Source organism: Lissotriton vulgaris, chromosome 1_1 (assembly GCF_964263255.1).
Source record: "Lissotriton vulgaris chromosome 1_1, aLisVul1.2, whole genome shotgun sequence".
NCBI lineage: Eukaryota > Metazoa > Chordata > Amphibia > Caudata > Salamandridae > Lissotriton > Lissotriton vulgaris.
Window position 1 is genome coordinate 1,399,337,208 of NC_141685.1, and position 21,393 is coordinate 1,399,358,600.

Sequence of the window (21,393 nt, forward strand, 5' to 3'; positions counted from 1 at the left end):
AGTATTTGCCAAGACCAACCGGAATCCTCCAGAGTCATAAATCTCCTCAGAAGCATCTGAACAGTAAATTACTTAGCTGGATGGGAATAGCTGGAAGATGAACAGATTGATAAGTATAGATAGGTCTGGGATCATAACTGAATGTGTCCCCAGATGAATAGAGCGTAAAATATGTTTATATAATGAATTTTGTAATGTAATATTTAGTTTAACAGAGGTAAAAAGGAAACATGTCCATGCCCTCCTCTCAGAACACTGTTTACCTTCCAGTGTATTTTATTTTCTAGTACATGATTCAAAGTTCTTTGAGAGAAAATATATCAAAGAAGTACATCAATCGTGCTGCTTCAGATAACATTTATTTTAATAAATTGTCAAATTACGATACAATTTAACTTTCTGCTAGTATTCTTTCAGTCGTTTTCACAAATCTTGTATGACTCAAAAAAGTAAACATTCACCCAGTTTCACAATATAAACGCTTCTTCAGGGCTGTCAATAAACATAAAAAATTGAAACATTGGAAACCAAATCCATTGTAAAAAAAATAATGAAATTGTTTCCTTTACATACATTTCAATTCCCAACATCTTAATTACCATTAATCTCCACATTACACATGTATATTTCCTATTGGCGTCTCATACCTTCAAGAGAAAAAAACATCTTTGACATTAATAGTTGTTTTGTGTTAAAAAAATATATTTTTCCCATGTTCATTCTATCGCAGTTGTTTTAGCATACCCTGTTGTACACAAATAACTGATAACAATAAAATATGTTGTAAACTTTCTTAAACCTGACACAACATCAGAATATTGTTGAATCTTGTTACAAATCAGAAAACTACTTCATGTTGATATTTCAAATAAAATGTATAATGATACATATTAGAATTGGGAACCAGCCTTTACTCCGAAGTTTTTACTTTGGATTACATTTTATACACATTTTTTACATCGTCTTTACAACACAAGACAAAACCACGCATTTTAGGGTAATTAAAAAAGGGGGTTGGTTGTCTCCCCCCACCCCCATGATAAAAAGTTCAAATAGTGCCAAACCTGTAAACGACAGTCATTAATTAAATATATTAAGATTTAATGTATAATTTTTGAACTGTAGGTGGCAGTGTTAGACTGTGACAGGATTTTTCAGGAACAGTAAGCGTGGTAAAAGGATGTGTGGTAGTGGAATGCTTGGTGAAGGTGTTTCTAATGTGAGTGAATGTAAATGCGTGGTAGTGGTATGTGTTGTAAAATCGGCGATGTAAAGATGTGCGCGATGAAGTAAGGCATGGTAATGTCATACAACCATTATAATTGAGGAGCATAAATAGCCCCAATCAAAATACAAATTCTTTGCACCTCATAATTCTGTTCCCAGTTTAAAACTCACTATGTTTAACTACAACTAATCCTAAATCATATAATTCAAGGCATCTATTCAATATGCTAATTAGATATCAAGTTGATCTAATAATATGCTCCACATATTATATTACAAACACACAGAGAAGTTAGGAGCACGCTGCTTCACATCCGAGCACTTAATTTGCCCCAATCCATCATGGTAAATGCAGTGCATGATAACTCTTACTTCCATAGTAGTCTTTATTATTTCGCCCTTGTTGGTGCAGCCTGTGCTACGTAACTCTAGACACATGTTTCTGGATTCATTCCTTTCTCTGTAGAGAGGAACACATCATTGTGGTGGTGCTGTAAATGCTGCCCAAAGTCTTCTCAGAGCTCTGTGCCATGTTATATTACAAAGTATTTGTTTAGAGTAAGTTAAAACCAATTCATTTGTGTGTGAGAATCTTATAAAGTGTTATTCACTATGCTTACCTTTATATAACTTGCACTGCTCCCAATCTGTTTTTTAATAGATTTCGCATAGATCACAATTTTTTCACATCCATCATTGGTGTATACCATCTCAAAAATAGTCTAGCATACAATGGTCACATAGTATTTTTTATTTGCCAGCATTTGTTCATAACTCCGCTAATGAGGATTACCATCTTCTACTGGAATTCCAAGTCCATTAACCTTGCCAGTAATCTCGCTACAATTAGGCCTACTCTTCTTACCTTACATCCTACAGCACTGTCTGAAAAAGTGGAGAAGGAGTTTCTCACTTGTTGAGAGATAAGTGGAACCATCACTCAAACCTCATGAGTGTCATTATTGAGTCATTTTCCTGCTTGGGCATCATCACAAGGAAAAGCACCTTAGCTTGGTGTAACCCAGAAAAGGGCTGTTTTGCTCCTTATCCTTGTAATCAAAAATTGTTAGCAGACCCTTAGTGAACCAGTGCTGATGAGCTGTCTATAACCTAGTACACTCCTTGAATGTGCTCCTTAGTCCAGTGCCATTTCATTTTAAATATAAAAATGAGTATTGGTTCTTCTCAAGAACTTGTATTCTGTATACCAATCACATATTAAAATACTCAGTTAAACATACATCTGACTGTTTACGTAATTGTTCAAAAAGAAGGCACATTCTTTCATTTAAGTCGGCATGTTTCTGCTAGTTAAGGGATACAATGATTCTTAACATTAATCAGGACTTAAAATATAGCACTTGACACCTTACCAACTGTGTAAAACAAGCCTAGATGATTCATGTGTTACAAATACATCTGTAGACGTAAAATACATGGAGGTAGTGACAGTGTCAAAATATACAGTGTAGTTACAACAAACATTTTGAATCATGTAAAATTGAGTTTCACAACAGAGTTATCTATCACCCGGGCTGCACTGTGCTAAATAAAGGTACAAAAATATTCTCAAGCATACAACTCAAACATACCTTAAATGTAGGCCACACAAAATGTTCATAAATTATTCCACAATGATAATTAAGAGGATAACGGTGCAGGGATTTCAAACAAAACGAAGAAAAAGTCTATTGGGACATCTGTACTAAGCTGCAGAACTAAGAAAATTCAGTTGATTAAATAAAAATACAAACTGACATCAATAGACCACATCAGAGTCCAAAGACATGTCACTAAATATAACTAGTATAAAGTGAAATGTTCTCCATAGCAGTTCAGTAGATGTTCTTAAAGAAAATTATATTACACCTTAACTTATAGGAAATCAAGTTTACTTACCCATTATGCTTTAATATCGCTTTCCTTGTAATTCCACCCAGGCATTAAAAAAGTTAAAAGCTATGATAACCTTCTCCGACTCCGTGCTCACTGGGACCATGACGTAGCGCGGTTGGATGATGGGGAATGGCTAGAAGCGCTTGCATCCCCCAAGGAAACTGCTATCTCATCCAGACTGAAGCTTGTTCAACTCAAAATATTACATAGGATATATTATTCAGGACCAACATTGATGAAGATGGGCTTTAGGGAGGACACAGTTTGTATCGGGCTGTGTGCTGGATGGTACATTCATACATTCAGTCTGGAAGAGTCCATTAATCCAGAGATACAGGGAAAGGGTCACGAACTGTATGACAGAAGTCATGAGGGTAACCACGGATTGCAATATTAAGTTTTGTCTTTTAAATATCTGGGGCCCTACAGACCTTAACGTCAAGGATAAGATATGGGTGTCATTGGGAATGATGGTCGCTAAACGCAATATTGCAAAGCTGTGGGGAGCAAGAGAAAAACTGTCCCTGAGGCTTTAGGAAAATGACATGGACCATTGTACGTTCACAGAAAAACTGTATATATCTTACGAGGCTGCCTTAACAAATGTAAGTATACAGGCGGAACATCTGTGAGCCGCCGAGATACCTACCCATTTTGGACACGGAGTAATGCTTACCCGACCGATGTTTTGCGATATCTTCTACCCTGGCTGGGGACACGCCTTTTATGTGGAGATTTGCCGATTGCAGCATGGTACATGATATTGTCCGTAATGTGCTACTTTATGTGTTAATTTGTTTTTAATAAAAAGAACAATTAAAAAAAAAGTTAAAAGCTGGTGTGATGACAAGGTGAAAATTGGGAGAAAAATGGGAAATTACTGCTGGAATTTGCACAGTATTCCCAATTCCCATAGTAATTCCCTATTCATCAGGGAGACTTTGGGGGGTAGGAGGGACTTGAATTACTGAAGTATTCAACAGCAGTGGTGATGGGGCCAATGGTGTGGGAAATGGACTGGTTCCTACAGTATGCTTTTCAAGACTATCAAAGTTTATGGGTCCATAGGACATTAATATCTGGCCGTGATTGTGGTTTCAGTCTTTGGTAGAGTATCCAGTGAACCTGGGACACTGGCGGATTCACTGTTTTTATTGTGAACTGGTATTGGGTCACCAGGAATAGAAATCTCAATATATCCTGAAGTGTATCTCATATGATGAGGGTTCAAATAGTTCACAAGTCAGAGCAAAAATCCTGAATCGACCAGACACACCCTTAGCCTTTAGCATCAAATAGGCTCTACTGGGAGAAGCAAGTTTGCTTCCTGCTCTCACATATTTAGACAGGTCAAGGGGACAGCAGGCTCAAATGAGCCTATAATGTCCTAAACCTATGGTATAGTTGCTTGTCCATTTCATGCACTGTCGTCTGGGCTGAAGATCTTCCAGGGAAGACTTGTTATTTTAAGTCGCACTCATTGCAGTTTTTATCTGGGCATCATAGAGTTGGCCTTGTGTTTTTTTTCTGCCAAGGTTTTTTTGATCAGCAAATTTTTATTGATTTTAAAAAACATAAAAAAACAAATCAGCCAATGCACTGAAATCACAGATATGAGTTCATTCAGATCGTAGCTGTACTCCCCAATCACGGACCCTCTAAAAAGGAAAAACATAACTCCTAGCAGATGCTGGAGTCCAGTCAATCGGGACCCTCCACCGCCCCGGCCACTTCCCCCACACTCTACGATATTTCTTGGCACGCTCCTTCGCTGTATACATGGCTTTCTCTTGGGTCGCACACCAGTCTACCCCTCTTCGCCACTTCTCCAGGGTAGGAGGATCAGGGCTTAGCCAGGCCGCGCAATGTCCCGCTTGGCCACCATCATTGCTGTATTGTAAAACAACTTATCAGACCTGGACCCATTCAGCCCGTCAGTGATGCCCAGCAAGGAGTGACGTGGGTCATGAGGAACATCTCAACCAAGTACCAAGCGGGGGCATGACCAACCCATGTGGAGGACATCGTCCGGGACGTGTTTGCATCGTGTGCATGCCACATCTTGGCGCAAACCCGCTCTCTGCAGGCGCAGAGGGGTGAGATATGCAGCTTGTAGATAGTATAATTGGATCAACTTTGAGTTTGGCGGAGACAGTAACAGTTCTGGGAGCCATAAGGGCATCGTGCCAGTCCACATCATCTAGGGAACCCACCGATACCACCCATTGATCCCTCACCTTGTCTAGTGATGTGGGGGTGTTATTGACTAGAGTACGATACATTTGGGAAACCCCTCCCCAAGTCACCCATCAGTGTCTGAGCCTCAGTGGGGCTGTATTCAGGGAGCCTCCTGTCGCCCGTGATGTGTGTGAGGAGGGCTTGTTGCAACTGCAGGTATTTATAGTGTTGAGAGGAGTGCAGGGAATAACGGGTTTGGAGCTCTTGGAAGGACAACATCTGGCCTCTTGCCCACACATCCCCTAATTGGGAGATACCAATAAGGTCCCAAGGTTTAAAGCCCCACAACCTGCTGACTTCACGAAGCCATGCCCCCTGCCAGAGGGGGGTGCACTGGGTCAGTTTTCCCAACCACCCCTTGTGTCGGAGGGAAGCCCGCCATGCCAACAACACTGATCGCGTCACTTCAGGAAGCCGTCTTGGAATGGGTTCCCCATATAACATGTTACAAAAAGGGGGGTTCACCCAATATCATCACTGGGACCTGGGTATGTATATTGCTGAGAGAAAGGGGTCCCAGTAATCACACAGAGAATTATTTGCAAACCTTCAAGAAAAATCAATTATAAAGACAAAAAGTCAATCTGCTAACATTGTTTTTAATTACGATGACGCTAAGCCAATTATTAGGGCAAACATTCTTGATTTAACACTTACAAATTTAGTGTAGTGCCCTGGAAAAGGGAAAGGGGAGGTGTGCAGTGAGTGTAGGAAAGGGTAAGTGACATAAAAACAAAGCCGAAAGGCTACAATTAATCAAAGACACATAAACTAATTCAGATTGTCAATGACCAAAGGTTCAAGTATAATACTACAAAATAACATGCTTCATAAATGTACTTAATGACCAAATTATTGGGATGAAGCTGAAAACACAAAAAACAGTCGACGTTTCGACCCCTGTTATGAAGGCAGGCAGAAATTGATACCTTGCAATGGGGTCTTCATCAGGACAGGAGACAGGGACACAAACCTATTTAGTACAAAAAAAGGAGGGTATTTTGCCATTAGGAACAAATCCACAGTATTGTAATTAAAAAGCTAATCACATCAAAGTTGAAGAAAACAAGACATACCACGGATGCTTGTTTTCAAAGGCGGAGAAGGAACTATTACTCCCACAAGACAGGCTTAGTGGAGCCTAGGCATATAACATGGCCTGGACGCCCATTATCCCCAGTTCTTTCAATTCAAGTCTATAGGCAGGGTCTGACCAGCCCCCATTACACCAATTGTGTATCACTAATAAGCGCATCGCCAGAAAATACAGATATAGGTGCGTCAATCCCATGCCACTGTCATAAGAGGAAATCCGAGAGACAGACAAAGCCACCCGGGCCATTCCACCGCTCCAGAGAAACTTAGTGATCAGAGTGTCCAGCTCCTTGAACCAGACCTTGGAATACCAGAAGGGGGTTTTCTGGAGGACGTAGAGGAACCTGTGGAGGATCATCATTTTAAAGAAAGCTACCCTCCCCAGGGGGTACAGAGGCAGCGCCCTCCATTTAAGGAGATACTCTTTAGCCTTCTTAACAAAGGGGGCCACGTTGAGGGACCAGCCCAGTTCGGGCAGAAGGGTGATCCAGATCCCCAGATACTTAAAGGACAGCCTCCGAAGCGGTATTGTGGACTGCCACTGGAAGTACTCCCTAGCAAGATGCAGGGTGACTAGCACAGACTTTCCGGGGTTAAGCCGCAGTCCTGAGGCCCGCTCGAAATCATGCAAGATTCTGAGGCACTGTGGCCCGGAGGAGGCGGGGTCGGACAGGAAGACCAGCACATCGTCGGCGTACAAGGCGATCTTATCTGTGTCCGTATGTGGCCACTCCCAACCACGGAAGCGATCCTCAGCCCGCACCAGGGACGCCAAGGGTTCCATTGCCAGGGCAAATAGTAAAGGAGAAAGGGGACAACCCTGCCTAGTGCCGCTGGCGATGGGAAAGGCCATTTCAGCACCCCGTTGACCAGGACTCGCGCTCTCAGGCGGGCGTAGAGAACTTGGACCAGAGAACAAAAGTGGGGCCCAAATCCCATCTTGGCCAACACGCCCTGTAGGTACCCCCAGTCCACGGAATCGAAGGCTTTTTCAAAGTCTATGGACAGGAGTGCCAAGTAAGGGTTAATCAGGTGGCGGTGTACCAGGGCCGACTGCAGTCTTCGGAGGCAATGGCGGGTCCCCCGCTGAGGCATAAATCCGCACTGATACGGATGTACCAATGAGGCTAAATAGGGTTTCAGGCGCTGGGCCAGAATGGTGGCATAGAGCTTGATTTCTTTTCTGTCAAGGTTAGGACAGTTTCTCTCCTACAGCAGTTCGTCTTCAAGCTAGGACTTAAAAAAAAAAACTTTCCAATTTCCTCATATTAGATCCCTACTTAGGGGGAAAGGGATGGTAGGAACTGCAGTTTGGTCCTAATCAGATGTCTCTTAAAGCTTCAGTGTTTCTTCGGAAAACCTAACAAATATGCACTATTGGCTCTGGGGAAGAGAGTGTTCATTTTGTTGGCAAACTCGCGGTACTGGTGGAGAGCCACAACCGGTTTATAAGGTATACCATGATCTCTATATTCCAGACAACTAGTACGCAGCATAGAATCCACACTGTATGGGAGAAGCACAAACATATCAGAGACAGGCTGGAATTCCTAGGTGGATTCTTTCTTGCCAATCAGCTGCCATAAATAAACAAAAGATGAATACAGGTATCTATATTAGGAATGTGACGAGGCAGACAGTCTGAATATGTTTAAGCTATTGCTAGTGAGAGCTGGATGCAAGGCTTCTCAGGTATCAAAACCATTTCTCACCTCTCATCAGTCCATTGATTAAAAACAGATGTTGAGGCTTTGAATGATGTGGAAGTTCATTCCCTAACTCTATCAAATGGGTGTTAAGAAAGAGGTGCCACTGGAATATTTCTTTAGAAAAGTAATAATGCTGTTTCCCTCTGACTGCCTGCATGTATCTTATTTGAGTAAAAGCTAACAGTTTGACATCTAGAAGCAGAAGCTAGTTTGAATGGTGATTTAAATTTGAGAACCATGGGTGCGAGGACTATCATACAAACTTTGTCTCAGTTGGTTGTAGAAACGTCTGAAATGGAGTTCAAGAGATCCAACCAAAAAATAAGAACAGGATGTTAAAACAGTAAGCTGAAAGCATCCTGGCGTGGTCAACAGCATGGACTAGAAACTGCTACAATTGAGACACTGAACTAATCAAGAGTCTTTTTAAAGGGAACAGCTGAAGTACTGAACCCAAAAGGACTGATGTCTATAGGAAGGTGAGGCTTTCCGAATTGGAACCCATGCAGGATTTTTTCATTAACTAGATGACATAATTTGACTCTGCAAAAACAGAAGACTGGCAAAAAATCTACCTCTGCATGCGCACTACATCTAAACGTGTAAGGTGACATACATTTAAAAGTAGGATGTGCTGTATCTTGACACCATCCACGTGCTGAATTGTAAAAAACATTGGGGCATATTATCAAGGGGGTTTATCTCCGCTTTTTTGGCTTTAAAATCCAAGAAAGCGGAGATAAAATTATCTCCCTATTACCAAGCTGTCGCTAACACCAGTTAGTGACAGCTAATAGGAGATAGCGACCAACTTGGGCCCCGCTTTGCATGTCAGTGATATTTATCACTAATGACATGCAAAGTGGGCGTGCCAAGATGTTAGCGACTGGAAACAGTCCCTAACATCGCTATCTCCTATTACCAACTTTTGGAGATATTCGCGCTAAGCGCGAATATCTCCAAAAGCTAACACCTGCCCTGAGCAGTTCTTAGCCATGTTATCCAATGGGAGGTGGATAACATGGCTAAGAGCATTTGCTCGATAATGCATGAATATCGCTGACTTTTCAGCGATATTCATGCATTCCGGCCGTTTTTTATCACATTTGCGATAAACCTTGCTAATAGCAAGGTTTATCTGCGATAAAAACGGCCGATGTGCGGCGATAATTTTTGTCTCTAAACAAGTTAGAGACAAAAATTATCGCTAGTTGTTGGTAATATGCCCCATTATTCCTGGTCTTTCAAATGCATTTGTAGTCCTGCTTCTGACAGAGTAATAATAATTCAGTGTATGAATTGACAGTGAGTTTTTAAATAGCATGCTTGTGTATCTTGGTCTAGGAAGCAAGGTCATCCTGCTCAGCACATTTATAATAGACTGGAAAATCTAGAATTGAAGAACAAGTCCCCTAAATATGATTTCTAGAAAAGGTGTTTAATCCCACATTATGAAATGGGGTTATTTTTTAGCTGAAACAACCCAGATCCTCTGTTTGTGAGTTGGCGTTCCTCTGAACCCAGAGATCTGGTCATAAAAAGAGATCAACAGCCAAAATAAGAATCCTTGTGGGAGAGAAGGGGGAGGAGAGTATTGTGAACGGCAGTCACACAACGACAACATGTATGTTCCAATATCTGTGCTCATATTCTCCATGCCTTGCCTCTACATCCATATTCTACCGTCCAGTATGGAAGGTCCCGTGATGGTAGCCGCTCTGAAGTCACCCTTGCACTGAAAAGAGTTTAACAGGCAATTTTTCTTTGAAATGGGAAGAGAGACCCAAATAAGAACGGGCATAACCATGGGTGAGCCTAAGGAAGTGAGAGAAACAGCATGCCTGAGACTCTTTTGGACCATCAATATCTTGTTCTTGCGAGTGAGAGAAGATGGCCTACTGAAGTTCGCTGGGAGATAAAAGGCAACGGGTATATTGGGAAAGGAACCAGTGAGCCATGTTGGCACTTAATTTTGGCTTTGGCTCTGCAGAAAAGGTGTAGAGAACTCAGTGGCTCCTCGAATTCATGGTCTGTGTCTCCCGAAAGTGCGCCTGAACATTTATGAGTAATTGTAGCATTCAAAGAGAACTTAGTAAACTTTTGATAAAGTTGGGGCGTACACTTTTTTGGGCCTTCAAAGAATCACAACAAGGTGCCAAGCTTACCTGAAAAAGATGTGATCACTGTGGCCATTTTTTTGCAAGGTTTACCCCTCGTACATTTTGTACATGCAGTTGAGACTGCTATGGGTTCACAAATATATGGTATGCAACCTTGTGATGCCCTATTCGGCCACAGCACCCCACCTGGCCCTGAAAATATTGGAAGTCCGAAGGTAAAACTGTTGAACTTGATGTATTCCTCACTCTTACATGACCGTAGCTCTATTAACCGGGTGGTCGCTATTCCATAGTTCTCCAGCAGGACACAAATAGAGCCTCTACCTTGTTCTATTGACTGATTGCTGTGGAGGGCGACTTTTCTGTCTGGCCGACAGGCTCGCCATTTTCGTGGCTCTCTGCACAACTGCAGCCAGAACAACTTCCAACTGGTGAGGAGGAAATGCAGGAAGTAAAGCAGTAGGGCAGGGACCTTTTCCACCCAGAATATATTATGGCATCCCTATATCCATCAGGACCACCCAAGTCATCTTCAGTTTTGGAAAAAGCTGAAGGCACACTCATTAAAAAAACAATATATTGCAACACAGAAATTCTCTAGGAATCCAGCCATTGGCCTAAATGAACTGGGGCCTATCCAAACAGGTAAATTTACATGTATATATTTAATAATTTGTACATTTACTCTTACACTTTGTAGGAGCTTCAATACTTTTGGATATTCATTGTTTCAGACTATAAAGTAGCTATAAGGTGTCGACATACATGTCCCCACCCCCTGAAAATTAGGGCCTGAAGTCAAATTCACAGCTGTAAAGATACTACTAGAAACTCTTAACTCGTAGACAGAGGTCTAAATCACTGCGCTCAGTTTGCACCAATGCATCATGGTAAATTCGGTACATGATAACACTTACTTCTGTAGTAGTATTTAATTTTCCACCCTTGTTGGTGCAGCCTGTGCTGTGTAACTCTAGACAAATGTTTCTGGATTCATTCCTTCATCAGTGGAACGTAACAAATCATTTTGGGGGTGCTGGAAATGCTGCTCAAAGTCTTCTCAGGTCTCTGTACTTTCACTGGGTGTAGGTGTATCAACACAAGCTCGTCAGCTCAGTAGTTCAAAGGAGCCTTTTCAAACAGAAGCAGGGTGGAAGCACACTGCCTCACATCCCAGCACTCAATTTGGCCCAATGCATAATGGTAAATACAGTGCATTATAACACTTAACTTCAGTAGTAGTATTTCGTTTTTCGTGAAACTCACAAAATACCCATTGATCTCTCCAGCAGCAGGTACCTTATAGTAAACCTTCAACGTATCAGTGGAACAGTACCTTTCTCTTGCTAAAGCCAAAGTAATGGTTGTGAGACTAGTCTTGTTCTGATGCTCTATACACAGTTGCTAAAGCTCTACAACTTTAGGAACCAAACAGAAACAAAGGTTCATACAGGATTTGCAATTGCTGCGAAATCCCAAGAGACAGTTGTTACAGCACAACTTAGAAGACGAGCTGAGTTCTAATTTATTTATTTATTTATTTTCGAGATTTTTATTGCGCAAACAAATACCCGAAGGTGTCTCGGCGCATGTGGAGGCTAGAGGGACCGAACAGCAAGCTTACTGGTTGAACAACCATGTCTTTAGGAGCCTACGAAAGCTCATCAGATTGGGGGCAGTTTTAATCATGAGTGGCAAAAGGTTCCAAAGTTTGGGAGTAGCAACCAGGAAACGCCTGTCTCCCCAGGTTGCCGTTCTCGTGCGAGGTACCGGCAGGAGGCAGCAAGGGGCAGTTCTAGAATCACACAATAGTTTAACAATCCAAACAAATAAATCTAACTCTCCCTATGTCATCATTAACCTGACGCCTCTGAAGACAGCGCTGGATTTGGTCAAAGCGTTCAAAGGATGCAAGGATAGTCTTTGAAGAGTTCCAAGGTTGTGAGGAATTGTTTTAAAGTGACTTTGCAAAGCAAGTGGCAAGATGTGCAACAAGCAGAAAATTCCAGAGAAGAGGAAGCCAGCTTCTGGCTTGGCGTGACTTTCATAAACTGTAGGATCCTTGAATCCTGTAGAAATCCTGGGGTTCTTGAGTCCTGCTGTGGATGTTTGAATCACGCTGTAGCCTGCCACTCGGGGTGTACTTTCACAGCCTTTGGGGTGCGCGCATGGGGACGGGACTAGCTGTGCTGGTGATAAGGGTGTCACCACTGGGTGACTCCTGCCACGCCAGTGCAGGGGCGAGTCTAAGGGCAATACCCTTAGCAAAAGGTAGAATGAGGGGGACAATAATGCCCAGGAACAGAGGTGGATGGCAGTGAGGCTCATGGCAGTTTATATATGCCTAGTAACAGATAGTGCTGGTTTCACATGCACAGTAACTCCAACTCTAATTTCTATGTGCGGATCGTACCGTAGGCAATTGGGAAAATAACAGTTGAGTGGAAGTGCAATTTGCCAGCTGTTTCAATATTTTCCATAACCGAGATTATCTGTTCCTATAACTAGTAACATATTTCCCAGCTTCTGAAACCCATGTAGCAGATTTACCCAATTTCCACATGCACGAGAGTTTGAGTTGCCACAGTGGAAAGCAGCTTAACATCATTATCTGACCACTAGGTAGTGTCCACACCACCCTGTCACCAAACGTCACACAGTGGTGAAAGTATTGTGTGACTCAAGTGGATGGCGATGTCACTTTACTCCTTTAGCTGTGGCTTAGTGTCAACCACCTGCTCACCCTGCTGGGAATACCTAGTGTTAGCCCTTGTCAGGACCAGGCCACTGGGTAGGTGATGCAATGTTGAGATTCCATGAGGGCAAGCATCAGGCATTCTTGCTGTAGCCTGGACTGCCAGTCTGTCCACATTTGAGGTAATCAAGGAGGCACAAGGTATTTAGGCTGGTCCACTGGCTGCTGGGTGGAGCTGACTCGCAGGTCCAGCTGGATTTTGATACTTCTCATCTCATGGGATTACTCCATAAATTCATATTTATCCTGTGTGTTGGCTGCGCACCTATAGTGCACTTTACTGTGCCATACCTACCAAGAGAAAATGGAACATTTTTAAGTGTCATGTTGAGTCACCTCATCACAGTATGCCCAGCCAGAACAGTTATTTGTTATACGTAGGAGAGCACCCACTCATTTTAGCACATCAAAGATAATAAAATCCTTCCTGCAATGCAGTGGTCAACATGACACATCTTATAAATCTGAATTGCTTTATTTTTCCATCTTTCCTTCAAAATTGCTTCTTTTCATAATTTTCTTTTACCCTGTCTTTATTTTTACTGTTACATTGATTCTGTTGGTCTACCTGTTATGTGTGTAAGCAATGTTTTACTTTTTGTGCCTTCTTTTTTGTGCACAGGGCTCTAAAATTCCAATGAATTTTGAAAGAATGTTCTGAAAGGATGGAGATGCTCCCCTTTGACACCTTACAATGGCCAGAGAGGACTCTGTGAGGTGCCTCCGCTGTTTGCTCTATGCTCTTAATTTACTTTTCTGGGTAAGTCAAGTATTTTACTTCTTCAAGTAGGTGGGAATATCCTGGCTTCTTTACTGCACTTCCAGGTTCTGAGTGATTAACAGCCATGACCAGTATCCTGCCCTGTCCCAGAGGTGGAATATTATTTCCATGCCAAGTCTTCCCTTCTTTCCAAGAGAGCTGAAGAAAACAAAAATACCTACTGGTGACTGATGTATCAAATATTTTTATTTTACTTCCTCACATAGCACACATCACTTCTATGTCCGTGATATATATGGAGAAAGGGTCAGGTCATTTCCCTCATGAATACCCATGAACTCTGATGACAGAAAAATGTTGACAAACAGATATATAGGGTCCTAACAAACCCTCTTGTATTTAGGTTTGTAAAAGGGAGGGACCAATTTAAAAAGGAATTTTACCTCCCACTTCAAACGTTTCTGTATGATTGTTGTGACCAAAATAGCCACAAGTTGAGGAGTAGTGGCATAACAAAAGTGGAAGGGGCTCCCTGTAAAGTACATGGAGGGGGCCCCACGCTCTAGACCCAGTCAGGAGCTCTAAAGCCAGGGCCGAACTGGAAACCCAAAGCAGCCCTGGCAAATGTTGGAGTTCTTCCCCCAAGAATCATTTTTTAAATGGCAAAAGCAGTGCATTTTATAACATATTTTTCATTATATTTTCAAATGTATTAACTTTTTAAAACATAGTAAACAATGACCTTACAGTGCACCAGGATACCCAGTCATACCCACATTCTTACAGAGAACATAGAAAATAGACCAGAGAAGCACCACTAAATCTGTATCTCTTTCTTTTGCATGTTTACCATTAAAGGTCACTGCTTTGTATGTAATGCGTGGCATCTGGGGGTAGAGTGTGGGTGGCAGACAAAAGCCACATGGAAGTCTGACTCATTTTGGTCTCGAGGATCTGACCAAGAGGAGCTGAGCCAGAGCAACCATATGCACAGAGGGTCTGATCTAGCTGCTTTGCCGGAGCTGTTCAGGGCCCAACACTCAACAGAAAGCAAGGTACTAATATAGAGGAAACATGCCAGGCTGAGCTCGCCTCTCATCAAGCCTCATTTGGAAATCAGCCTGCGTAACTGGGAGCTGCCAGACACTGAACACATCCCAATAGAAGCAACGCTTTCCCACCACCTCTCCCTGAGAAGAGAAACACAGAACCCACAAACAAGAAAAATGCAAAGAGGTTCCTACTCAGGTGGAACTCTGCCTCAGAGGAGCTGGCACTGCTCACGAAGACTGAGGAGATGCAGCTGGAAAACTGCTGGATGGTGCCCTTCTCCCACGCAAGGGAGCTGGCTGTGCAAACCACCTTTTGTCCACCCCCTTACTTGTTGTGTCTTAGGGCACGTAAGGAAACCTCTAATTGCCTACAGTACTCATACCATAGAGCATCATAACATAGCATACAAGTTCATTATACCATACCCTAACATACATGACAGAGCAGCTCTTATAAAGTGGTCCGATTATTACAATGTTGCTCTCATATTTTTTGGTTTAATATAACCTTTTATTTAAAACAACAGATTTTCTACGTTTTCAAGATCATCTTTAGAGTCCCACTTTTGCCAAACAACGTAGTACACTCTGTCTCATGTTAAAAACAACAATGGTGCAACCTCAAAACCGGGCTGGTCTGAGGCATGCACTGTAATATTAAGTTCTGCCCCTTATAGGGTTATCCAAGAAATCAGGCATTCCAAAAGCCCTGCCAAGCTAACTAACACATAAAACAGCCTCAACTATGGAACCCAGGGCATTAGAGTCAGCGTTGTGAAAAAACTGCTTTTCTGAAAAATTGTCACTTTAAAAAAAAATCTAAAGTGATGTTAAGGAAATTCATTTGTACTAATATGCTTCTTTCTATTATGACCACATTATCAATATAGTTTTCAGCCACTGTGAAACTATATCATAAATATGCCCACCCAAACCTACTGTCACTGGCATGGGCTGCACTGCTAATCTGGTCTCAAGAACACATACATGCAGAGAAAGTAACTCTTTCCAATAAACATTACAGTCAATGGTGGCTAGCATATTTGAACTGACATATCAGCAACTTTATTTGGTAGCAAACCATGGCATCCATAGTCAGTTGTTCTCAATATAGCTATATTGTATTTTTTTTATCCTTTGCACCTTTGTAATGACAAGGACCGCTTCAAGAATGCGCTTTGACGGAACGGCAGAGATTGAGCTGTAGAAAATAGGTTACTGCCAGGTTCTCCAAGGTCGGTCCAGGAGGGGCGGATGCCTATCAAATATTTAGGATATTCAACTAAAAGACATCCACATGAAATGACTCTAAATTGCACTTTTTACATAGTCTGTGGATATCTGAATATCGTGCAAGGATCCGGTTCTCCTTGACCTATGTTGGACACCCCTGAGAGACACTTAACATTTGCATTTCTTTCAGATGGAGCACAGAAAGAAAAAAGCAAGAGATGTTTTGTATTTCAAGTGGCTGTTGAATTTTAAACCCAGACTGGAAAGAAGATGCAAGAACATATGTAAACCAACCTGCACCATGGGAGAGCAGCCCAAGCCAATAAAAAAGTAATTAAAGTAATTAATGGAGTTAGCAGCCTACACAAAAGTTAGAGGAAATTGCAGGGGGCACCTTCAGCCTGCAGATAGCCTCCCTTTGTGAAATCCAAGTATATTTGTTAATTTTAGAGTCAAAGTGGGAAGTGCGGATCTATCTTTAACGACGCTCTGAGTTTTTATTTTTTATTTAATCAAAACAGTTTCCATAGTTTTGTTAAAAAAATAACTGTCCTGTACGGTTAATGACAACCTTGAGTATTCTCAAGTTGAAAGGAGATGGTCTCCTGCACTGTAAAGATAGGTTTGAATTGCTTTTGTTTGCGTTATTCATTTGAAGTGTATGCACTACTGAGCAGTCTGTCAAAGGCAGATAGCAATTAGCAAAGGTGCTGAGGGCCTGTGGACAGGCAGGAGAGCAGAGTCGTAGAGAGTACTCCTGGACAGGTAGAGTGGCTCTCCAGGGTCAGCTCCTTACACCGAGCAGTCAAACCGGCATGGCATCTGGTTATAGTGTGGCAGTGTCTTGGATGAAGGCTCATGCTAGACTGAAGAGAGGCAGAAGTGCGAAAGCAGGGGCCTCTACCCCAGGTTCATCCTCTGCTATAGAAAATACAGTGAGCAGATCCAGCCAGAACTAGTCCAGTGAAAGGAGGTAGCAGATAGGCTCTCACCACTAAAGGCACACATCAATGGCTGGAAAAACAAACACATCCAACTCCTACTGTGCATGCTGCAGTCATTGAGTAGTGGTTTTCGCCTGAATTTGCATTTGGCTCACTATTATGGAATGTGACACAGTAGTGTTATTAAAAAGTAAAACATGCTAAGAAGAGCCTGTGCCAACTGCTGCAACACAACATAAGACGCCAGCGGGCATTGTGTGGCCGCCAACAAACAACAATATAAATATTAGCATGTTTAACCCCTTCGCTGCTGGGCCGTTTTTGCCGCTGTGCGGTAAACAAACGAACAGGGCGGGGCCGTGACGAACCCCAGCCGTCGTCAGCACACGAGCACCGCGGAGCGTGACGGGTGGGGTTCGTCACCAGCATGCGATGGGTTAATGTATTTTTCAAAGATGAAACAACAGGTGATTAAGCTGCATCTAAGTTTTCGTCTGGCCTTACAAGTGTACCTGTAATGCTTACCCTGGCTAACTTGGTGACTGCGTGCTAAACTCCTCTATTTGAGTGTGACTGATGACTTTTTTTACTGTAATGACACAACACAGGGCCTGGCCGGAATTACCTTTTTCAGGGTCAGGCCGGTGTTCCGCTCTGCTGTGCTACAGGTTGTGCCATCTGAGCCCACCATAAACACAGGTTTCTGCCTGCGGTGTGGATTGGACCCCATGATGGAGCATGCCACCTTCTGTGGGTGAGGTTCTGGCACTCTCCATTTACTAAAACCAGTTGAGTAGACCAGCTAACCAGTGACAGTGGCCAATGTCCATTGAAAAATATATATTTCCTTCTACATTTGAGAGCTTACAATATCACTTTCTGGTCTGTGTACACATAACACGAAGAATATACTCATGCCCATTGTAGGTATTCTATCCTCTGGCACCACCTTAGTTGTAGAGAAATCTGTTCTGCAATATCATCAAATGTATTTATTTATTTGGAAAGTTTTATAAAGCGTGAACATGAGCCTTGCGGGTATCAGAGCGCTGTACACAAGGCGAAAGCATGAATAAACTAGTACAATAGAGGTCAACACTGTGAAATAACAAGGAGTACACAATTAAGATAAGTTAACCTGGTAGTGGGCCACACTAGATCAATTTCTCCTAGAGTGCAAAATAATTCCAGGACCAGTCAGCAAAACAATCAAAAGTGAACTCGACACATGATAAAATAAATGACAAAACTTAAACTGTAGGGTAGGATAAAATAACAATTATCAACCAATCATAAAATAAATGGAGAACAATATGTTGGGATAAATGTCAAATCTGTCAAAGAGCACAGTAAGGCATTCATGGCTGCTCTGTATTTTCCACACACTTGTATACTATCTCCCTGTACAGGGCAGCTTTCAATCACACAAGGTGGACATTAACCTAAATTATCTGGATGTAACTTTCACTTGTAAATACATGTTCAAGGCATGTGGGCTGCTGAATTCATATCTGTGCATAGATCGCCGCCTAGTGTTGGGTCCGCATGATTGCACCTTGTTGTCCTGGAAGAGTCTTCGAAGTATCACGAGATAGGTGACTCCTCCCCTGGACTACAGTGTGCATGGCCGTCTTCTCCATCCTCAGATTGTTTTTTCCCGCCATTGGGTTCGGATGTTATTCCTATACTCCAACTTCGGAATCGAAACAAAACTTTTCTAAAGGCCAAAAGGCCTTCGACGGTATTGTTTTCGCTCGGTACTCATTGACTCGATCGAACTTTCCATCTCGAACCGGTCGTCGACGCGGGCCGTTGGGCCTTTTCTACGCCACGTGGGCCTGCTGCCGATGGAAAGGAGCCCGTTCAAAAGGTGCCCACAATGCCACTCCAAGTTCCCGCATACTGACAAACACTCAGTATGCAACAAGTAAATGTAAATGTGTTGTATTTGTATAGCGCGAACAGTAACCCGTAAGCATCCCGACGCTTGTACTCCTACCACAAGGGAACCCCTCCCGGCTTTTCCTTGTGAGGTGTCCACTCCTGGGCATCCCATGGTGAAACCAGGCATCCCTTGTGTATCGGGGGCCGTTGTGGAGACTAAGCAAGCTATTGCCCAGAGTTGCAGCGTGGGGCCCATGCTTAGATTCGGCACTGAGGCGAGAATATCCGGTCAGAGGAATTTAAGCCTGATCCTGCCGAGGCGGGAATCGAACCCTGGTCCCTGGCCAGTGCTCTGCATCAAGGTCTGCCGCTCTAATCATTGAGCCACACTTCTCCACCTATCACCAGACCATAAGGAAGAAACCTGCCCAGCCTGTGCCCAATTCCGTTCAAAGAAAACCATCCGGATTCGACGAGCCGCTAGGCAAGAGATGCAGCGACAGGCACCAGAACCAGACAACATCTTCGAAGAGTGCCGAACCAAAGAAGGCCGTTGAGTCAAAAGGCGCCGAACCTAAAAAGTCCGTCGAGCCAAAGAAGACCACCGAGCCGAAGGGCGTCGACCCGAACAAGGCCGTTGAGCCAAAAAAGCCTGCTGTGCCGAAGGTCGCCGAACCAAAGAAGGTCGCCAACGTAAAGAGTGCCGTATGGAAGCCTGTGATCCAGCCGGAGAAGGCTATCGAACCAAAGACAAGTGCTCCAAAAAGACCGGTCGATCCCCAAAAAGCCATCGAACCAAAGAAGGTCGCCAACGTAAAGAGTGCCGTATCGAAGCCTGTGATCCAGCCGGAGAAGGCTATCGAACCAAAGACAAGTGCTCCAAAAATACCGGTCGATCCCAAAAAAGCCATCAACTCGACAAAGGACAGTCAACGAAAAAACCTGTCGAGCACAAAAAGCATGTCGAACCGAAAAACCCCGTCGATCTGAAATCACTCGTCGACCCGACCAAAGGGTCCGAACCGAGAAAAACCAATAAGCCAGCAAATGTCGTCGACACAGAAGGGGGTATCAACCCAGAGGCAATAGTCGATCCAAAACAGAGTAAGCCGAAGAAATCGAAGTAACAGCCACAGAAGTGGAAGAAGAACTCTTCCATCCAGATCCATCAGACGACCAGGCTAAAATATATATTAATCCTGAGACTGGTAAAGTCACAATCCTACACAGGAAGAAGAGACCACTGGACACTGACTCTCATTCCCCCATTCCTCTAAAGAAGAAGGACTTTGGGACTTCTCCCTCTAGACCCTTCATTCCTTTCTATCCCACTATGCCTACTACGCCTTTGGCTCCTTACTCTCCTTCTCACTATGGGGACAATGAGGGCAACACAGGGGAAGATCCTCAGCATGATTATGACTATCCAGAGGATCCTAACCCCCAAAATGAACCATGGGGGGAACCAACTGACCCATATGACACGCATCCCATCCCTGACGTCCCCTCATACCCAACAAAGCAGTCACCTACTGACAACATCATTGTCTTCAACCAGCTAATAGACAGGGCAGCGCAGTACCACAACGTTGACATGCACAATGACCCTATAGACGAAGACTTCTTATTTGACAATTTCCCTACTTCAGAACACTTCCTATGCTAAAGGGGGTATTAAAACACGCGCCTGATATATTTAAAGATACAGCCAGGGCACTCGTAATCAATCGCAGGATTGAAAAGAAATATAGAGCAGCCCCTACAGACCCTACCTATATTAGAGGTCAGTTACCATTAGACTCACTGGTAGTGGCTAATGCACGCAAAAAGGCCAACTCACAGACAACAGGGGAGGCTCCTCCTCCTGATAAAGAGTCCAAAATACTAGAGGCCTCGGGTAAAAGAGTAGCATCACAGGCCTCCAATTCATGGAGAATTGCGATTGCACAAGCCCTGCTAGCTCGTTACGACAGAGCACACTATGATCAGCTTGAAAGCTTAATGCAACACCTGCCTGAGCCTTTAAAAGCCCAAGCTAATGACCTCATACAGGAGGGAAAGTTTATTACAAACGCCTCCATCAAATGTGCGCTTGACGCAGCCGACACTGCAGCCAGGTCTATTAACACTAGCGTTTTACTACAACGACATGCATGGCTGCGTATTTCGGGCTTTAAGAACGAGGTGCAGTTCACTATTCTTAATCAACCAGTCAATCAAGACTTCCTTTTTGGCCCCGCAGTTGACACCATTCTAGACAAAATGAAGAAAGACACAGAAACTGCAAAATCAAGGGTGCATTGCAGTTTCAGCAACACAGAGATTCCTTTCGATGCTCCTCATACAGAGCAGCTACACGAGGCAATACTTCACAGACCTCATCTACATATATAGGTTATAGGGGCAACAATAACAAGGGAAGAGGACGTGGAGGCAATAACACCAGAGCCTCCACTGCCACAAAACAGTAACTTCATCACGCTACCTCCACACCACCTAACACCGGTCGGAGGCAGACT

At 43.2% G+C, this 21,393-nt stretch overlaps 1 protein-coding gene across 3 annotated transcripts in view; it reads left to right on the forward strand.

Moving 5' to 3' along the window:
- Window positions 1–21,393, forward strand: part of TSPAN12 (tetraspanin 12) — a 273,464-nt gene that overhangs the window by 20,964 nt on the left and 231,107 nt on the right. For all 3 annotated transcript variants that reach the window (XM_086967032.1, XM_086967023.1, XM_086967029.1), the window contains exon 2: window positions 13,663–13,800. In XM_086967032.1, the coding sequence (XP_086823158.1) occupies window positions 13,778–13,800 (23 nt within the window). In that variant the 5' untranslated portion in view covers window positions 13,663–13,777. The remainder of the gene's footprint in view (window positions 1–13,662; window positions 13,801–21,393) is intronic.